This window comes from Candoia aspera, chromosome 3 (assembly GCF_035149785.1).
Source record: "Candoia aspera isolate rCanAsp1 chromosome 3, rCanAsp1.hap2, whole genome shotgun sequence".
NCBI lineage: Eukaryota > Metazoa > Chordata > Lepidosauria > Squamata > Boidae > Candoia > Candoia aspera.
This window is the reverse complement of record NC_086155.1, coordinates 159838400-159852938: the sequence shown is the minus strand read 5'-3', so window position 1 is coordinate 159852938 and position 14539 is coordinate 159838400. Positions and strand designations below refer to the sequence as shown.

Below are 14539 nucleotides of genomic sequence, written 5' to 3'. Positions count from 1 at the left end.
CTAAGTGGTCTTCAAGGGCAACCCCCTATAGAGTGCATTGCGGTAAATGAGCCATGAGGTAACTAGGGCATGAGTGACTGTCTGAAGTATGTATGTAACAGTGATCAGGCTGACAACTGAACTATCCACGCTCTCTTTAGTGGATGAAGTAGTAGTTATTAGTGTAGTTATTAGTGTAGATGCAATGCAGTTATTAGTGTCATTCATAGACTTTTAAGTTTTGTATGTGTGTGATCACATGCTTCCCCATGTGTACACTAAGCCACAATGTGGCTTCTTTAGTTTTGACTTAGCATATTGTGTGAATCCAGCCACTTGTTAAACAAACTGTTTGGCATGATGTGTGAACCCGATTATTTTCTGTGTATGAAAGAGGACAGGGTTAAATTAATTCCTTTTAAATTGATTCTCTATGTGTAAAAGTTTATACTGTAATGCATTGACTTTTTAAAGATCTATGGTAATGATTATCCTTTTTTTTTTGAGATAGGTGATAAAGTTCTCCTCTCCTCATTTTTTTAGATGTTGTGATATGAACCACCAGTTTTATGGAGCTGTTATTGAGATAACCTCACTTCTAGCTTTCACAAGTAATGTATGAAATGACCAAAGTCTTGTGAGATACCAAAATCTTGGAAGACAGTTAATGCATGAGTTTTCATGAGATTTTGGCCATTTTAATTTTTTAAATGCTCAATTTTTTAAACTATTATTTGTTCTGGCTGCTATAAAAATAGTGTTAACTCTTGTGTTATAACCTTTGGTACTAGCATGATTCTGTGCATTTTATCTGGAGCTGTAAATGTATCTAGGCTGCAAAAACCCAACTAACTTTTAGATGGCAGCAGAGAGATACAGAATACTGTAACTCTTTGCTGCCATCTAATAGTTGTACAGATTTTTGCAGCCCAGAACTATAAATACTCTTGAAACCTTAAAGAAAACTGGGAAAAGCAGTAGGAGTTAGCTGTGCATTCATGTAAATATCAATACCACTCTAAGATCTCTCACAAAAAATGTTTATGAGTATTAAAGAAGGAAATAATATATACGCATTTCCCACATGTTGTTTATTTTTTTGTGCCTTCAAGTCAGTCTTGAACCTGGCAACTACATGAACAGGCGTATGCAGTTTTCTTGATAACATTTTGATAACATTTTTGGAAGTGGTTTACCACTGCCTTCTTCCTAGGACTGATAACATGTGACTGGCCTAAAGTCCCCCACCGGCTTTCATACCTAAGACAGGACTAGAACTCAAAGGGTCCCGGCTTCTAGTCAAGTGCTTTTAATTACTGCACCAAACTGCTCTCACCACATAATATACTCAAAATTAATTTTTTTTTTGCATTTCAGACCATATTACATATGCTTTTTATATCATAGCAGAGGTTATCATCTTACCCAAAAGTGGGTGTACACATTTTAAATTTTGTTTGTTGCCTTGTATTAAAAGTTTCTGTCCCTTGCTTCCTGGCCTTTATTCTCTGCAATATTTTTTTCTAGGCTGCAAAGTATATTGCACTCTTGTAATAGTTTACTTCATTTTTTTTACTTCAGGCATAATGGAGCCAAGGACATTTTACATGACTCAGTCCAAATATATGTTGACAGGTTAATGAATATTGTTGAGTAGACTCTATGTACAAACCATGGATCAAAGCCTTATTTGGTTGCTTACTCAACACTTCCATTAAAGGTTGTGAGATGCTTGGTCACAGAAAGATGATTCAGCTGATCATGGAGATGCTCAGCAGCATTAGGATGACAAAATCTACTCAATGTGAAGATTTAGGTTGGGACCAAATTTCTTTTCAAGAAAAAGGGATTTCTGCTCAAAAGTTAGGCCACCATCTTAAACCAATAAAATAGGATTAATAACTGGCAAGGATTCACGCTATAGATGCCTGCTTTGTACATGAAGACTCATGTACATTGTATCAGAGGAAGAGGATTAAATGTCAGCTTTCAACCAAATCATGTTGTTTTCCATATAGAAAATGTGTGATAGATGTAGTTAAATACAGTTATTTCTCCAACTGCTCCCATAATGTATAAAAATATACAAAATGGCTCTATAATCATAATTTCCCTATCTCGGAAAAGGCAGACAAGCCACAGGTCTAGCTCAATATTTATTTCTGCAAATAAGAATCTGTATTAGGCTCAGAAAAGTTGTATGCAAGCTGTGTTCACACAGTACATTTATACATGCTTAACTATGTTTTATGGCATTATTTCAGTTTTCAGTTCCTAACTAATCTCTTGCGTTTAAGTTACCAGTCATTCCATGAGATTTTGTATCTTGGTAGTTAATAGGTTTCATTTCAGAATTGCAGTCACAAATCATGGCTCTTCTGTATTTTGTATAAATGAGTTGTTGACATAACTGTTTAGCCGATTTTAGCTTCTTGAAGTATTCTTTTCGTAGAGGAAACTAACTTAACAGCACAAAAAATTGTACAGATGTAGATTTATTTTCATTGTAGTTTATTTTGCATTAATTGGCAGATGATGGCAGGTGTTTTGTGTTGTCTGTCTGTTACCATGTTATTAACGGTTGACGGCATAAACAAAGCATTTTGTACCTAAGTACTGACTGCCCTGCTAGCTGCTTTGCATACAGATCTGTGCTTGTTTATAGACTGTTCAACACCACATGAGAATGAGACTGATCTGAATGTATCCTTGTTATTTACTGAGTAAACTGGAGTGGATTGAATTGACAGCTGATACGAGCTTTGCCCTGTTGCATTATTAACGTGTGTTTTGCCTATAAATGGTGACTGCTTTACCATGAGGCCTTCCAGTGGAGCTGTGTGTGATATACAGCAACTCTGTATCAGACATCCTGAAGGCCAAAATAGCAATTAGTGCAAGGTATTACTACATGGATGGGCATATGTGTAACCGGTCTCTTTTGCAGTGTTGCGTGTCAGTAGCAGTCTTCATATCTCTTTAAATTTAATCTCTAAATTTAATATTTGATCTCTTAATTTCTGCATACATCTGCCAACTTGGTAGGGTTTGTCATCGTTCATGACCAGGGGACCCGGCTCATAGTTTGTTGTAATTCCCCCTGAACAATAGAATGTGTGATTCCTTCTCCATCTTTCCTTATTTCCCACTTGCCAAAGAAAATGTCTTTTAAAAAATCATAAAATAGTTTGATACAAATCTGAGAATGAAGTGTACATGTTAAGCACATAGCTTAATGGAAATAAATACTTTGACCCTCAGTATTGCTGTATATAGTAACATTGCTTTTTTATCACTTTAAAATTTTGCTCTCCTTTAGATAACTTTCCTGGCATCATGTGACTTTGTCTTTCCACCCTGCTTCCAATCACATATATCTCCCTTTTATTCTAGGCCTGGGTGATTTTTCTCCCTACGCCAGCAAGTCTTAAACTTCTTTTCAGAAACTGTACCAGGGGAAGCATGACTTGACCTCTTGTTCTTGCATACAGCTACGAATTACATCATGCCTTCCATCAGTTGTGAAAGTCACATGGGTGGATTGTTTTCCTTGGCACATTAAATCGCAACTCATTCCATGTCCATCCCTTCCTTATATTGGAGGAATAAGAACTAATTTCCACGCACTGTATCAGACACAAGGGAGATGTATGCAATTTTATATGCGCATGTCTTTAAAAGCATCTAGTGGAAAGTAATCTAATGTACATATATTAAAAATTGGAACAACTTGGAGAAGCTTTATGGTTACTTCTTAAAAGTTGTCCTTCAATCTGGGGCAAATACAATCAAGTAAGAATACGTGAGAGAGAGAATAGGGGCACAGATCTATAAAAGTTTCCCTTTGTGTCTCTTCCTTTTAAGAATTAATTTAAGTAGAGACAGGAGGGAAGGTTATTTAAACAGGAAATAATTTATAAATATGTGTTGCCTTAATAATTAATGCAGCTTAGAAATGAGAGTCTGTTTGGTATGGTTAACACACAGTGCATATAAGAGGAACTGTATTAGCAAAGAAAAGTTGATACAAACTAGTTTTAGCTGTTTCTTTTTTTTCCCTTATGCTTTTAATTTCTTTGGCTTGCAATTTCTTATCCCTGATTATAGGTATATATGAATGTAAGGATGTTTTATAACACCAGTTCAAACAATTACTGCTAGTTATTTCCCTTGACCAGTGTTTAAAAAAAGTGTAGTTTTAATCTAGCATGAATTAGAAGATTAGAAAATTAGAAAAAAACTAATTTTGCCAAAAGGCATTCAGGGCAGATCTTAATATAGTATATCACTTCTTAGTAGTATTCAAATTATTTTATCATATTCTTACCACTGCTGTCAAACAGTAGAAACAATGGTGCACATACTTCCCATGTTTGCAATTGTGCTGCTTTTTTAAAAAAAATTGTGCTAAACCAATATAAATATTAAAAACAGGTGCAGTTAAAAAGGCAGACTATGATATAAGTTTGCATGAAAAATTGTTTTTAATGAAACAAATGTAAAAAAAAATATAGCAAGTAGGATTTATTGTAGGACCATAGATAGCACTATTTTCTTATTTTAATATGTCATCTAGGAGGGCTCCTCCAGTCCTCAGAGCAAATTTGATGGATGATTGTAAGAGTAGTTCATTCTGCTGAAAGATACATTTTTGTCAGCATGTGGACAGCATGTAAGTAGTTGTCACTTAGCAACCACAGTTGGTACTGGCAACGCGGTTGCTAAGTGATACGGTCACTAGGTGGAAAATCACATGGCCACAACTGGGCTTACAACCTTACTTCCCTTTCAGTCGTTAAGTGAAATGACATGGTCCTAATTGAAAAATCACACAACCATGACTTACAATTTTACTTCTGCCTTCCATACTGTACAGTATTAACTCTGCTTGTCGCAAGTGAAAATGCACACAAGTTGTGAAGCATGTGAATGGCCATCACGTGACTGAAGGATGCCCCTGCCTGCGTTCCCTACTGCCCACCCTCAGCACCCAAGTACCTGCTTATGCTCCCTAGCACCCGCCTGTAGCTCTCATCCACTGGCCTGCTTGCCTGAGACTCCTGTCTCTTCCTACATTGTGATCACGTGAGGTTCTCACTTAATGATCCGCGTGGTCCTGTGGTTATAATGGCAACCGGGGCTGCTGGGATTGCCGCTGCTAAGTGATGCAGTTGCATGACGTCGCGCTTTACAACCGCATCACTTAGCGATGGAAATTCAGGTCCCAATTGCCATTGTAACCCAAGGACTACCTGCATCTGGTTTCTCATCCAAAAAAATCCTAGATCTCTTGATGAATAACTGATTCATTGGTCTCTTGATGTGGTCCTTTTGTTATAAAACAGGAGTATATGATTAGTTTTGCAGTGCTGTATTATAATTTTAATGTTATAATTACTTCATAAATATGTTCATTTTGATAGATTAATGTATCTAACTGGAAGATTTTCTACTCTCTCTATATCTTTAGATGAAAAACCATCAGTAATGGTACCAAAGGAACCACAAGAAAAAATTCCTCAGCCACAATCAGATCCAGGAAAACCATTACAGTCATCTCAGCCAGGCTCATTTCCAGCACCATCGCAGCCAAGGACTCCTGTACAGTTACTAACAGGGGTGTATCTGCAACCATCACAACCTCAAACACCAATACAAATTCCAGAACTAAGAATACCTCTGCAGCCATCACGTCCACAAATAATTATACAGCCGCCATTGCAAGGAATACCTCTTCAGCCATCAGATTCCAGAATTCCAGTGCAGCCATCAAAACTAGGGTTACTTTCTTTGCCTGGATCAAGTGGGATATTGATGGAAGCTGGACAGGCAGGCCCTCCTGGTACACGTCTAATGTCAGGACGAGGACGACCAAAAAGAATAGATGGGCAAGATGGCCAAAATAGCATGCTTATATCTGAAGGATATGCAGGAGCACCAGGTGAAGAAATCAGCATTTTGAACTCTTATGATTGGTTCTTTCAAGTCACTGATGAAATCAAGTTTATACTCATTGTAATATGGTGTTCAGATGCTATTTGAAAAGAATTGCATTGACTGTCACCTGTGTGGATTAAGCATAAATACAAATGGCCAATGTCATCCCATAAAAAAGGTGTTAAATGGGAAGCCATACAGTACTTAAATTTGACTTGAAGTAAATGTGTATGTATATATGACTAAACCTTGGGAATTATCTTCACTTCCCAGGATAAGTGCTTTTACTTGGGTTTCCAGCTAGCTGACCCTGCATTCCTTTAATGAGCCATTCTGTTTTGCTATATATCAAATTATTTTTAACATTCCATAGCTCAATCCTCATTAAGATATGTTGGGGAAGTTTACCCTTATTATTTTAAATTTTTTGTCCTTGAATACTAATGAAAATCTCAAGATGTTAAGTACACTCAAGATATTAAGTACACTTCCCAGTGACCATTGGGGGCCCAGTTTCATGAGCTTTAACTGCTGAGTTCACTATCAAATGAGATTATCACTGTAGTACCTTATCAGAATGGATGACAAATATAAATGGAACACGAAGAAAGTTGTACTGAGCATTACTATGGTTTCTGAAATAACAGTCTGGACTTTTTATCTCTCGAAATCCATGAATAGGGGAGTAATTCCTCCTGCACCTCAGAAGTAGAAGGCTACTTGTAGTTAATCAACAGTAAGAGGGAGAAACGCCACATGATTTCATCACAATTTGCTATTAACACTGGTCCAGCAGGAACACAGGTGTCTAATTATGAGTCAAATTTATTTATTTTCCCATTCGTGAATGAAACCCAAAACAGAATCAATTGCATACGTGACTTTTTTGCAGTGCTTAATGCTAAATTTAAATAGCTTTCACAGAGCAAGTCTACTATATATCAAATACTATTATCTGAATTCCTTAACAAAATGACCAGGCTTGAGATCCAGTACTCAAAAGTCAACCCCTCCTTGTGAATTCCTATTCCTCCAACAGTTCAGGGTACATTTCTTTTGGAATTATATTGGAGGTGTTAAGGTAGTAGCTGCTAACTATATCCTTAATTGCTGTTTGCTGAGAAAGGATAGAACTTTTCTCTGTCTCCCCCTCCCCTCCTTCTCTGTGAAATCACTCTAGAGCAGTGTTTCTCAGCCTTGGCAACTTGATGATATGTGGACTTCAATTCCCAGAATTCCCCAGCCAGCCCTGTCCACACATTGTCAAGTTGCCAAGGCTGAGAGACACTGCTCTAGAGCAAAAGGGAATCTTCTAATGACAGTTGTCCAAATTCTTCACTCTAGATAGCAGTTCTCAAATCACTGAGTTTGAAAGGACCACTCCAAAAAATTGTTTGAGGGCTGCACTGTAAAATGGGACAGAGAAGAGAATCATAGTTTTTGAAATATTTTTAATATATATTATTCTTATTTTACAGGTTATCCAAAATCAACAAGACCTCCATCTCCACAAGGTAATGCTGTTGCTCCTCTTAATTTCTTGAAGTTAATTTCTACAATATACTTGCTGGTATCTTGAAACAATTTATGCCATAAAAAAATACTATTTCTAGAAATGTTATCTGGAGAAATCTTGTTCAGAAAATAGGTCTTTTAATATAATTTCAAAATAGGAAATTGATCTTACACTGTACTTAAGGATAATGGAAGCAAGTGGAGAGAGAAATAAATATCTACTTATTACTTTCCTTTTAGTTACAAAGAAAGTTGTGCAATATTCTTTTTTGTTAATCCTCTCAAAGTGTAGTTCAGAGAGTAAAGCTGAAAATGGGTATATGGCAAAGCAGCTTAGGAAATAATGAATGAAATAAATCTGAATGTGATTTTATGTATGTGTAAAATAATGGGGAATAGGATTTACGAATATGTATTTTTCGTATGTTATGCATTTTACACATGCATAAGATGGTGAATGAGAGTTTAAGCATGCAAGAAATGGCAAATGGGATTTTACACAGGTGCAGAAATATACAGCATATAAAACCAAGGTTTATTAAACCAAGGTCTTTTAAATCAAAGACTTGTTATTTATTATTATTCCTAACGCTAGTACCTAGAATCTTTGGGTTTGTATAGACTTTGCATCATGTCTTGGACAGCCAAAGATTGATTGGCACATTATATATATACATACACATACGCACACCAATATATTCCTTTGAGAGTGGCTCTGGAGGTAACATACAAAGCTTTGCATAAAGGCATGGGGCTTCACTCTAATTTAAGGGGGAAAAATAGGTATAAGACAAATTCAGCACTGTTTGTTTTGCATTAATATTTTTCTTAAACGTATTTAAATTATATTCACTTCTCCATTTTAGTAGGAGCTATTACTTCTTTGGTCTCTTTCTCTGCTGGTCTCACAAGGAAGCCTTTCCCTAAAGATGTGGGTGTGATACGTTTTAACAAAGTCCTTGTAAATGATGGAAATAACTATAACCCTGAGACAGGTAAGGGACAAGGAGCAGGCTGGGCCTATAACTTGGAATTTACTTGGAGTGTTAATAAATTACAATAGTGGACTTCAATTATTCAGATTAAAGATTTATAATTAATTTTCTGATACTTTATCTTTTCCCATCTTTCTGGATTCTTTGCTCAAGATAGAAAGTAAGATGGCAGGCTACTTGCAGCCAGAATGTGATTTAATTTCCTTGTCAGTTGACTCTGAAAACCATCCCATTATCTGTTTTGACTCCAGTTTTTGGTATCATTATGTACATAATATATTCTGTTGCAAATGGCTACTACAGTTTGAAGGGTAGGGGTCTGTAGCTATTCCACAAGTAGCTATGACTTTACTCCAGAGAACAGATTAGTAGCAGACTTGGGCAAGTTTGCAAAAATCTTTCCTGAGGGAAAAACAGCTTTCCGCTTTCTCTGTTTTCATTTTATTTGTGCCATTTGCAGTTATTTATGATGCAGTCAGGAATACTTATGGATATCTCTTGCTCTAAGTATCACAATACTGTATGAAAGATTACAATGCAATCAGTTATTCTACAGACTCTCAACTGCTTCAGTTTCTTCAAGCTGTATATTTTCTATTTCTGTCTGCAGTTTATATAGTACTACACAAACAAGTAATGAAGAAATACCTTGATTTAAGCAAATTAATTTCAACAAAGTCTGGGAAGCAGTGCATCTCTGCAGTATGGAACTTTCTTTTTCCCCTCATCAGATTGGTTCACATAGTATTGCTGTATTGGCTTAAATTATCCTGGATTCAAATGCACAAACAAACCAAGTTAATGTAGGGCCTATAAATCTTGTAAATTAAGTCAAGATAATTTCATATTCTGGACTGGCCAGAATGACCAGTTCTGAAGTATTGAGGAATTATTCTTGAATAAACTTGCTGGGGATGAAGGGGGAAGTCTTTCTTGCTTCCTTTCCTTTCCTTTCCTTTCCTTTCCTTTCCTTTCCTTTCCTTTCCTTTCCTTTCCTTTCCTTTCCTTTCCTTTCCTTTCCTTTCCTTTTTTTTCTTTTCCTTTCTTTTCTTTTTTCTTTTTTCTTTTCTTTTCCTTTCCTTTCCTTTCCTTTCCTTTCCCTTCCCTTCCCTTCCCTTCCCTCCCTCCCTCTTTCTTTTTCTTTCTTTCTTTCTTTCTTTCTTTCTTTTTCTTTTTCTTTTTCTTTTTCTCTCTCTCTTTCTCTCTCTCTCTCTCTCTCTCTCTCTATCTATCTCTTCTTTTGGGGGGGGGTTCTGCACTTCTTTAATATTTTTAAATGTAGTTTTGTATCAGGTTCTTATATTAGTTTTATCTGTTTAATATAATTCTTAATAAAATTATTGGGCCAAAAAAACAGAATGATTCTTGTGGCTCCCCTTCAGGCAGATTAGCACATGGGTGGTCTTTTTCCACCCTGCGTCCCTAGAGAGTTCTTACTGCTTTCAAAACAGTCCTATTCAGCCAGACTTTTTGAATTGTATTGATTGTTAGCTTTAGTGTTTTTTTAATGATACACATTTTATTTTAGACCTTTAACTGTCTGAGTATCTATGGGTAGAAAGTTGGGGTATAAATTGAAATAATAAAAAAAGTATTTTAGCATTTCAGACTTCTCAAGATGATGTTGCCTCATTAAGTCCATCTGTTCTAACCAAAATCGAGCACACAATGAGAAAGCAGTTTTCCCTTTGAGATCCTTATTACAACTAGCAAAATGGAAACATATTAGTGGAATACTCACTAGCGTTAGGTAAAATTGCTCAATTTGCACTTGGGAGCTGCAATGAAATCAGTTGGCTTACTGGATAAAAATTTATAATAATGATTTATACGAGCTAAAGAAGACTTCATAAGAAATCTAAAAGGAATATTATGTGAAGAATTCTGCATTACTAGGCCCAATAAAATATGAAACATTCATGGTAAAGCTGTAATGTTGTATCTACTTGTCTAGAATAAACTCCAGTGAATATTCACTTGTCCAGTCATAAGATTTAAAGGGTGCCTTATTTATTTACTGATGCATCTTTTTTGCAGGTGTTTTTACAGCTCCATATGATGGTCGTTACCTCATCACAGCTGTTCTAGCTCCTGAGAGAGATGACTATGTGGAAGCTGTGCTGTCTGTTTCCAATTCAAGTGTTGCTCAGCTCCACACAACTGGCTACAGGAAAAACCTGCTTGAACATCACAAACCTAGATCAGGGAAACAGACTTGTGGTGGAACTGGGGCTTTTCATCTTGTTCTTCACCTTAAAGCAGGCTCAGAAGCAAGCATTGTAGTTACTGGGGGCAAGCTAGCCTATACAGACTCAGATGAAATATATTCTACGTTCAGTGGAGTATTTCTGTACTCAGATGTTTCTCAGCCCTGAGCAGAAGATAGATAAATTAAACGTGAAGAAAATAACTAATGAACTGAGAAGTGTTAATATTCCTCTTTCCATTTTTCTCCACTTGAAGAATTTGGCTGAAGTGCTGCCCTTATATGAATTTGTGTTCCTTCTCCTATTTGGCTTTTATTTAATAGAGTATGGATATTTATGTATACCAAAACAAAGCTATACATAACTAGGTCACATTATGAAATGTTCAAAATACACATTTTGCAACATTTGCTAATATCTGAGAGAACTATGACAATCCTATAATGGAACTTTATTCAAATTTCTGTATATGCTGTTCTTATGAAACAATATCTTTGATACCTTTAACTGTCTCTATCAACTTTCTCATGCACTCTTTTTATTAGCTTTTATTACCTATTGGGAGTTACAGTAATCGTATTGATCATAGGGATACTTTGCATACAATTTAAAAGGTACTTCATCCCCGTACAGGTTTCAGGAAATTTGGCTATCTGACAAAATCTGAAGATCTAGTGAAGGGGCACCCATCACTGACTTCCAAAATTTAAAGTGGCTGAGATTTTGGGAGATAGCCAAATCTCATGAAATCTGTATATATTCACCTGAACTCTCATGAAGTTTTGGTCATTTGCATTTAAAAAAAATAAAATACGAGCATCCTGTTGCCTGAAGGCTGTAGACTGCTTATCTCATTCAAGGATGGGGAACTTTTTCCCTTTCAAGGACAACACTTAATCTTGGATATTCTGCCATGGTCCATAGGCCAGTGCTGAACACAGCAAGAGCCAGAAATCTATAGGCTGTCTTCTTTTCTACTTACCTCCTTTTTAATGTGTTCTGTCAGAAAGTGTACAGAATACTTCCAGATGGTTTTTTAAAAATTCAGCTTAGACCCATTTCTCCGTTCCTGGGCTAGCTGTTGAGATCATTGCAACAACTATGTAATTAGTCTCATTGTCCCTCATGTGAGGCTGAAACTGAGATGTTGGCATGCATGACTGCATATACAGTCATATAGTTAGTAAACTATAGTTTATAGCTTCCTAATGTGAAAACTGCCATTATAAGTCATGTCATATGGCTTAATAGCTTGTGTGTGTTTTGGTCAGTCGTGCCTCATTTAACACACTGTGATTACATAAACACAACCCAATTGTGAATCCAGCATGTTTATTGCCTATATCTAGTGTGCTTAACACAAAAGAAAGATTAAAATTAGGGATTTCATGCTTCATATCTGTCTCATCCCTGTTAATTCTGCAATTTGCACAGAACTGTTTTTTCAAAATTCTCATTTCCTTCTGTCAGCTTTCTTCCAATTCTACATTATCTGAAGCCATTTTTAAAAATATCTGCACCATCTTCTACAATCCTTATAGTAAATGCTTTCTTTTTTCCAGGACTTCTTTATTTTTTATCTTTTTAGTAACTTACAAGTTCACAAGAGAATACAAATTGTATTATTCATTCATGTGAATTATTTTTATAGCAGACTATGGTAACAGCAGCCTGCCAAATAACACCTTTTTTTCTTCTACTTTTAAAGTTACTAATGATGCTAAGAAAAGTTGCATATGAACTAGACTTACAAAGTATTTCTCATTCATCTTTTCCCTTGAGGCCTCAGAAATAGTTATGTCTTTATTTCATTGTCCCATGAGCCAGCCCCTGAAAATTGTTTCCAAGCAACATAAAGCAAACTTCCTCCTGAAAGCTGAGCTCATTTTTAAACTGATACATATGTAGAAAAATGTTTTCTATCCACAAGATTATAAGCATCATTTTCTTCATAATTTTATGAAAACATACACATTAAATTGTTCATTTTTTGCAGTTCACTCAAGTAGTTACAAACTTGAAGCAGAATAATCAGCACCCCGTAATAAGTAAGTTACTAGTTTTCTGTTTTATCATTTCACTTGGACCTACTTGAATGCAAAGCTGATAATTTTCTAAAAAAATTAAAGTTAACCTATTCAGATTTAATGAAAAATAACACAAATGCTATCAGACAATCATAAGGGCTTAAGAGGGCTACACATTTTAGAAAGATTCATATTACACAATTATTCATTGTGAACAGATGCATTGTTTAACATTTGAAGGTAATTAGCAGCTTTTAAGAATCAGGAAAACCCTTGATTATTTCCCACATTGAAAGCAATGATAAATTGGCAGCCTGGGCAAACAATGCACTTTGGGTTTTATTCAACTAGTCCTAAATTATTAGAAACAATATTACCTTTCAAATATTTAGGACTAGTTGAATAAAACCCAAACGTGCACTGCTTTTCCAGGCTAATTTATCATTGCTTTCAATAGATGGGCCTGTTAACATCCTTATTTACCACACATTTGTAATTCTCAAATTTGCTTTTGCATGAATGTTTTCCAATTTTGTAAGCAATTTTGGCAAAATGGGTATGTATCAGTTTGTAGCTTGTCTTCCGCCAAATTGATTTTGCATATGGTTGGGCAGTTCTTCCGTTACAATGAGTGCATTCAAAACTAGAGCAATGTTTAAGTATTTAATGGTATTAAGAGTTTATTTTCAATTGGATATTTGCTGCTGGTTAGACAGTATATCTTTAATGAAGAAAAAGTTCCCATCTCCCTTTTACCATCCCACTGTTTTCTTTTTTTCTTGACCTTTTTTCCCCCAATAACTGGCTTCATCTTTGAGTTTCTCATATTTTGTGTGCTTTATGCAGCTCACATTCCACATTTCTAGGAAATTTCAAAAGCAAATCATTTTATACTATTTTCACCATAGTTTTCAAAAGTTTGCATAAATATAGTGTAGCTGAATTCATACTGAGGTTTGTTGAGACTCATTTCTCGGATAGCCAAAAATACTCTTAAGTATTTATTGTACATGGCAATAAAGCATTACAAGTGGGAAAACTGTAGAAATTGTGGAGTATTTCTGTTCCAGTTTCTAGCCTTTACATTCTTCTTTAGGTAGTCAACTCAGTATGCTGTATCCTGAGTGTGCTCAGTGTTCTTTGGATTCTCCCCCAATGCTCCTCTGCCTTCCTTCAGTAGATTTATAAGCCTGGAGCTTCTCAGTTTCATCCCTTTTATGTATACATATTTTTGACTCGTTTACTTGGGTTTTCTTTATCTAGTTTTAGGACGTGTGTGGAGAATAGATCATGTTTTAGGTCGTATTTATGCAGAAATATGGAAAATTCAGAAGGGTTCACAAACTGTTAAGTACCACTGTAGCTATTGCTATTCCAGCTATAGAAATCAGTTTTTAAGTAAAGGATTTTGTGTAGGGTTACTAATCTGGGTTGCAAAAATCCAATCAACTGCTAGATGACAGCAACAAGATACAGAAAACCCTAACATCTGGATATTTGCAATTCAGATGTGGTATCTCTAATATTGTTTGCAAGTACTGTTTGAGAGGTTGCCTGCTTAACACTGCCAAAGGATTACTTTAATTTATCCTGAGATTCCTGTTTTTATATTTCCATTACAGTGACAAATGCCAATACTAATAAAACTGCCAAACAATTGTATAAGCTATAGAATACAGCATCCAGTTACAATGATTTAAGTGCAACTGCTAGGCTGTGAACTATTTCCATATAGTGGCAATAGCTGTATTCTTATTTGGTTCCTCAGTAAAACAAAGTAATATCAAAATGGGTTTTAACTCACTACACACTGATCTTTCATTCTCTTGTCCTGTCCAAAATTCACGATACTATCCTCCTGCATTTAGAATAGAATTCT

At 35.7% G+C, this 14539-nt stretch overlaps 2 protein-coding genes across 2 annotated transcripts in view; one reads left to right on the top strand and one right to left on the bottom strand.

Annotated features, from left to right (window-relative positions):
• Nucleotides 1–11957, top strand: part of EMILIN2 (elastin microfibril interfacer 2) — a 36585-nt gene extending 24628 nt beyond the window's left edge. Inside the window, exons 5-8 of the mRNA XM_063299143.1 lie at nt 5450–5920; nt 7395–7430; nt 8298–8426; nt 10464–11957. Coding sequence (XP_063155213.1) covers nt 5450–5920; nt 7395–7430; nt 8298–8426; nt 10464–10801 — 974 coding nt within the window. The 3' untranslated portion in view covers nt 10802–11957. The remainder of the gene's footprint in view (nt 1–5449; nt 5921–7394; nt 7431–8297; nt 8427–10463) is intronic.
• The window catches only part of LPIN2 (lipin 2), a 573775-nt gene that overhangs the window by 517372 nt on the left and 41864 nt on the right, over nt 1–14539 (bottom strand). The gene's annotated exons all lie outside the window — the stretch shown is intronic.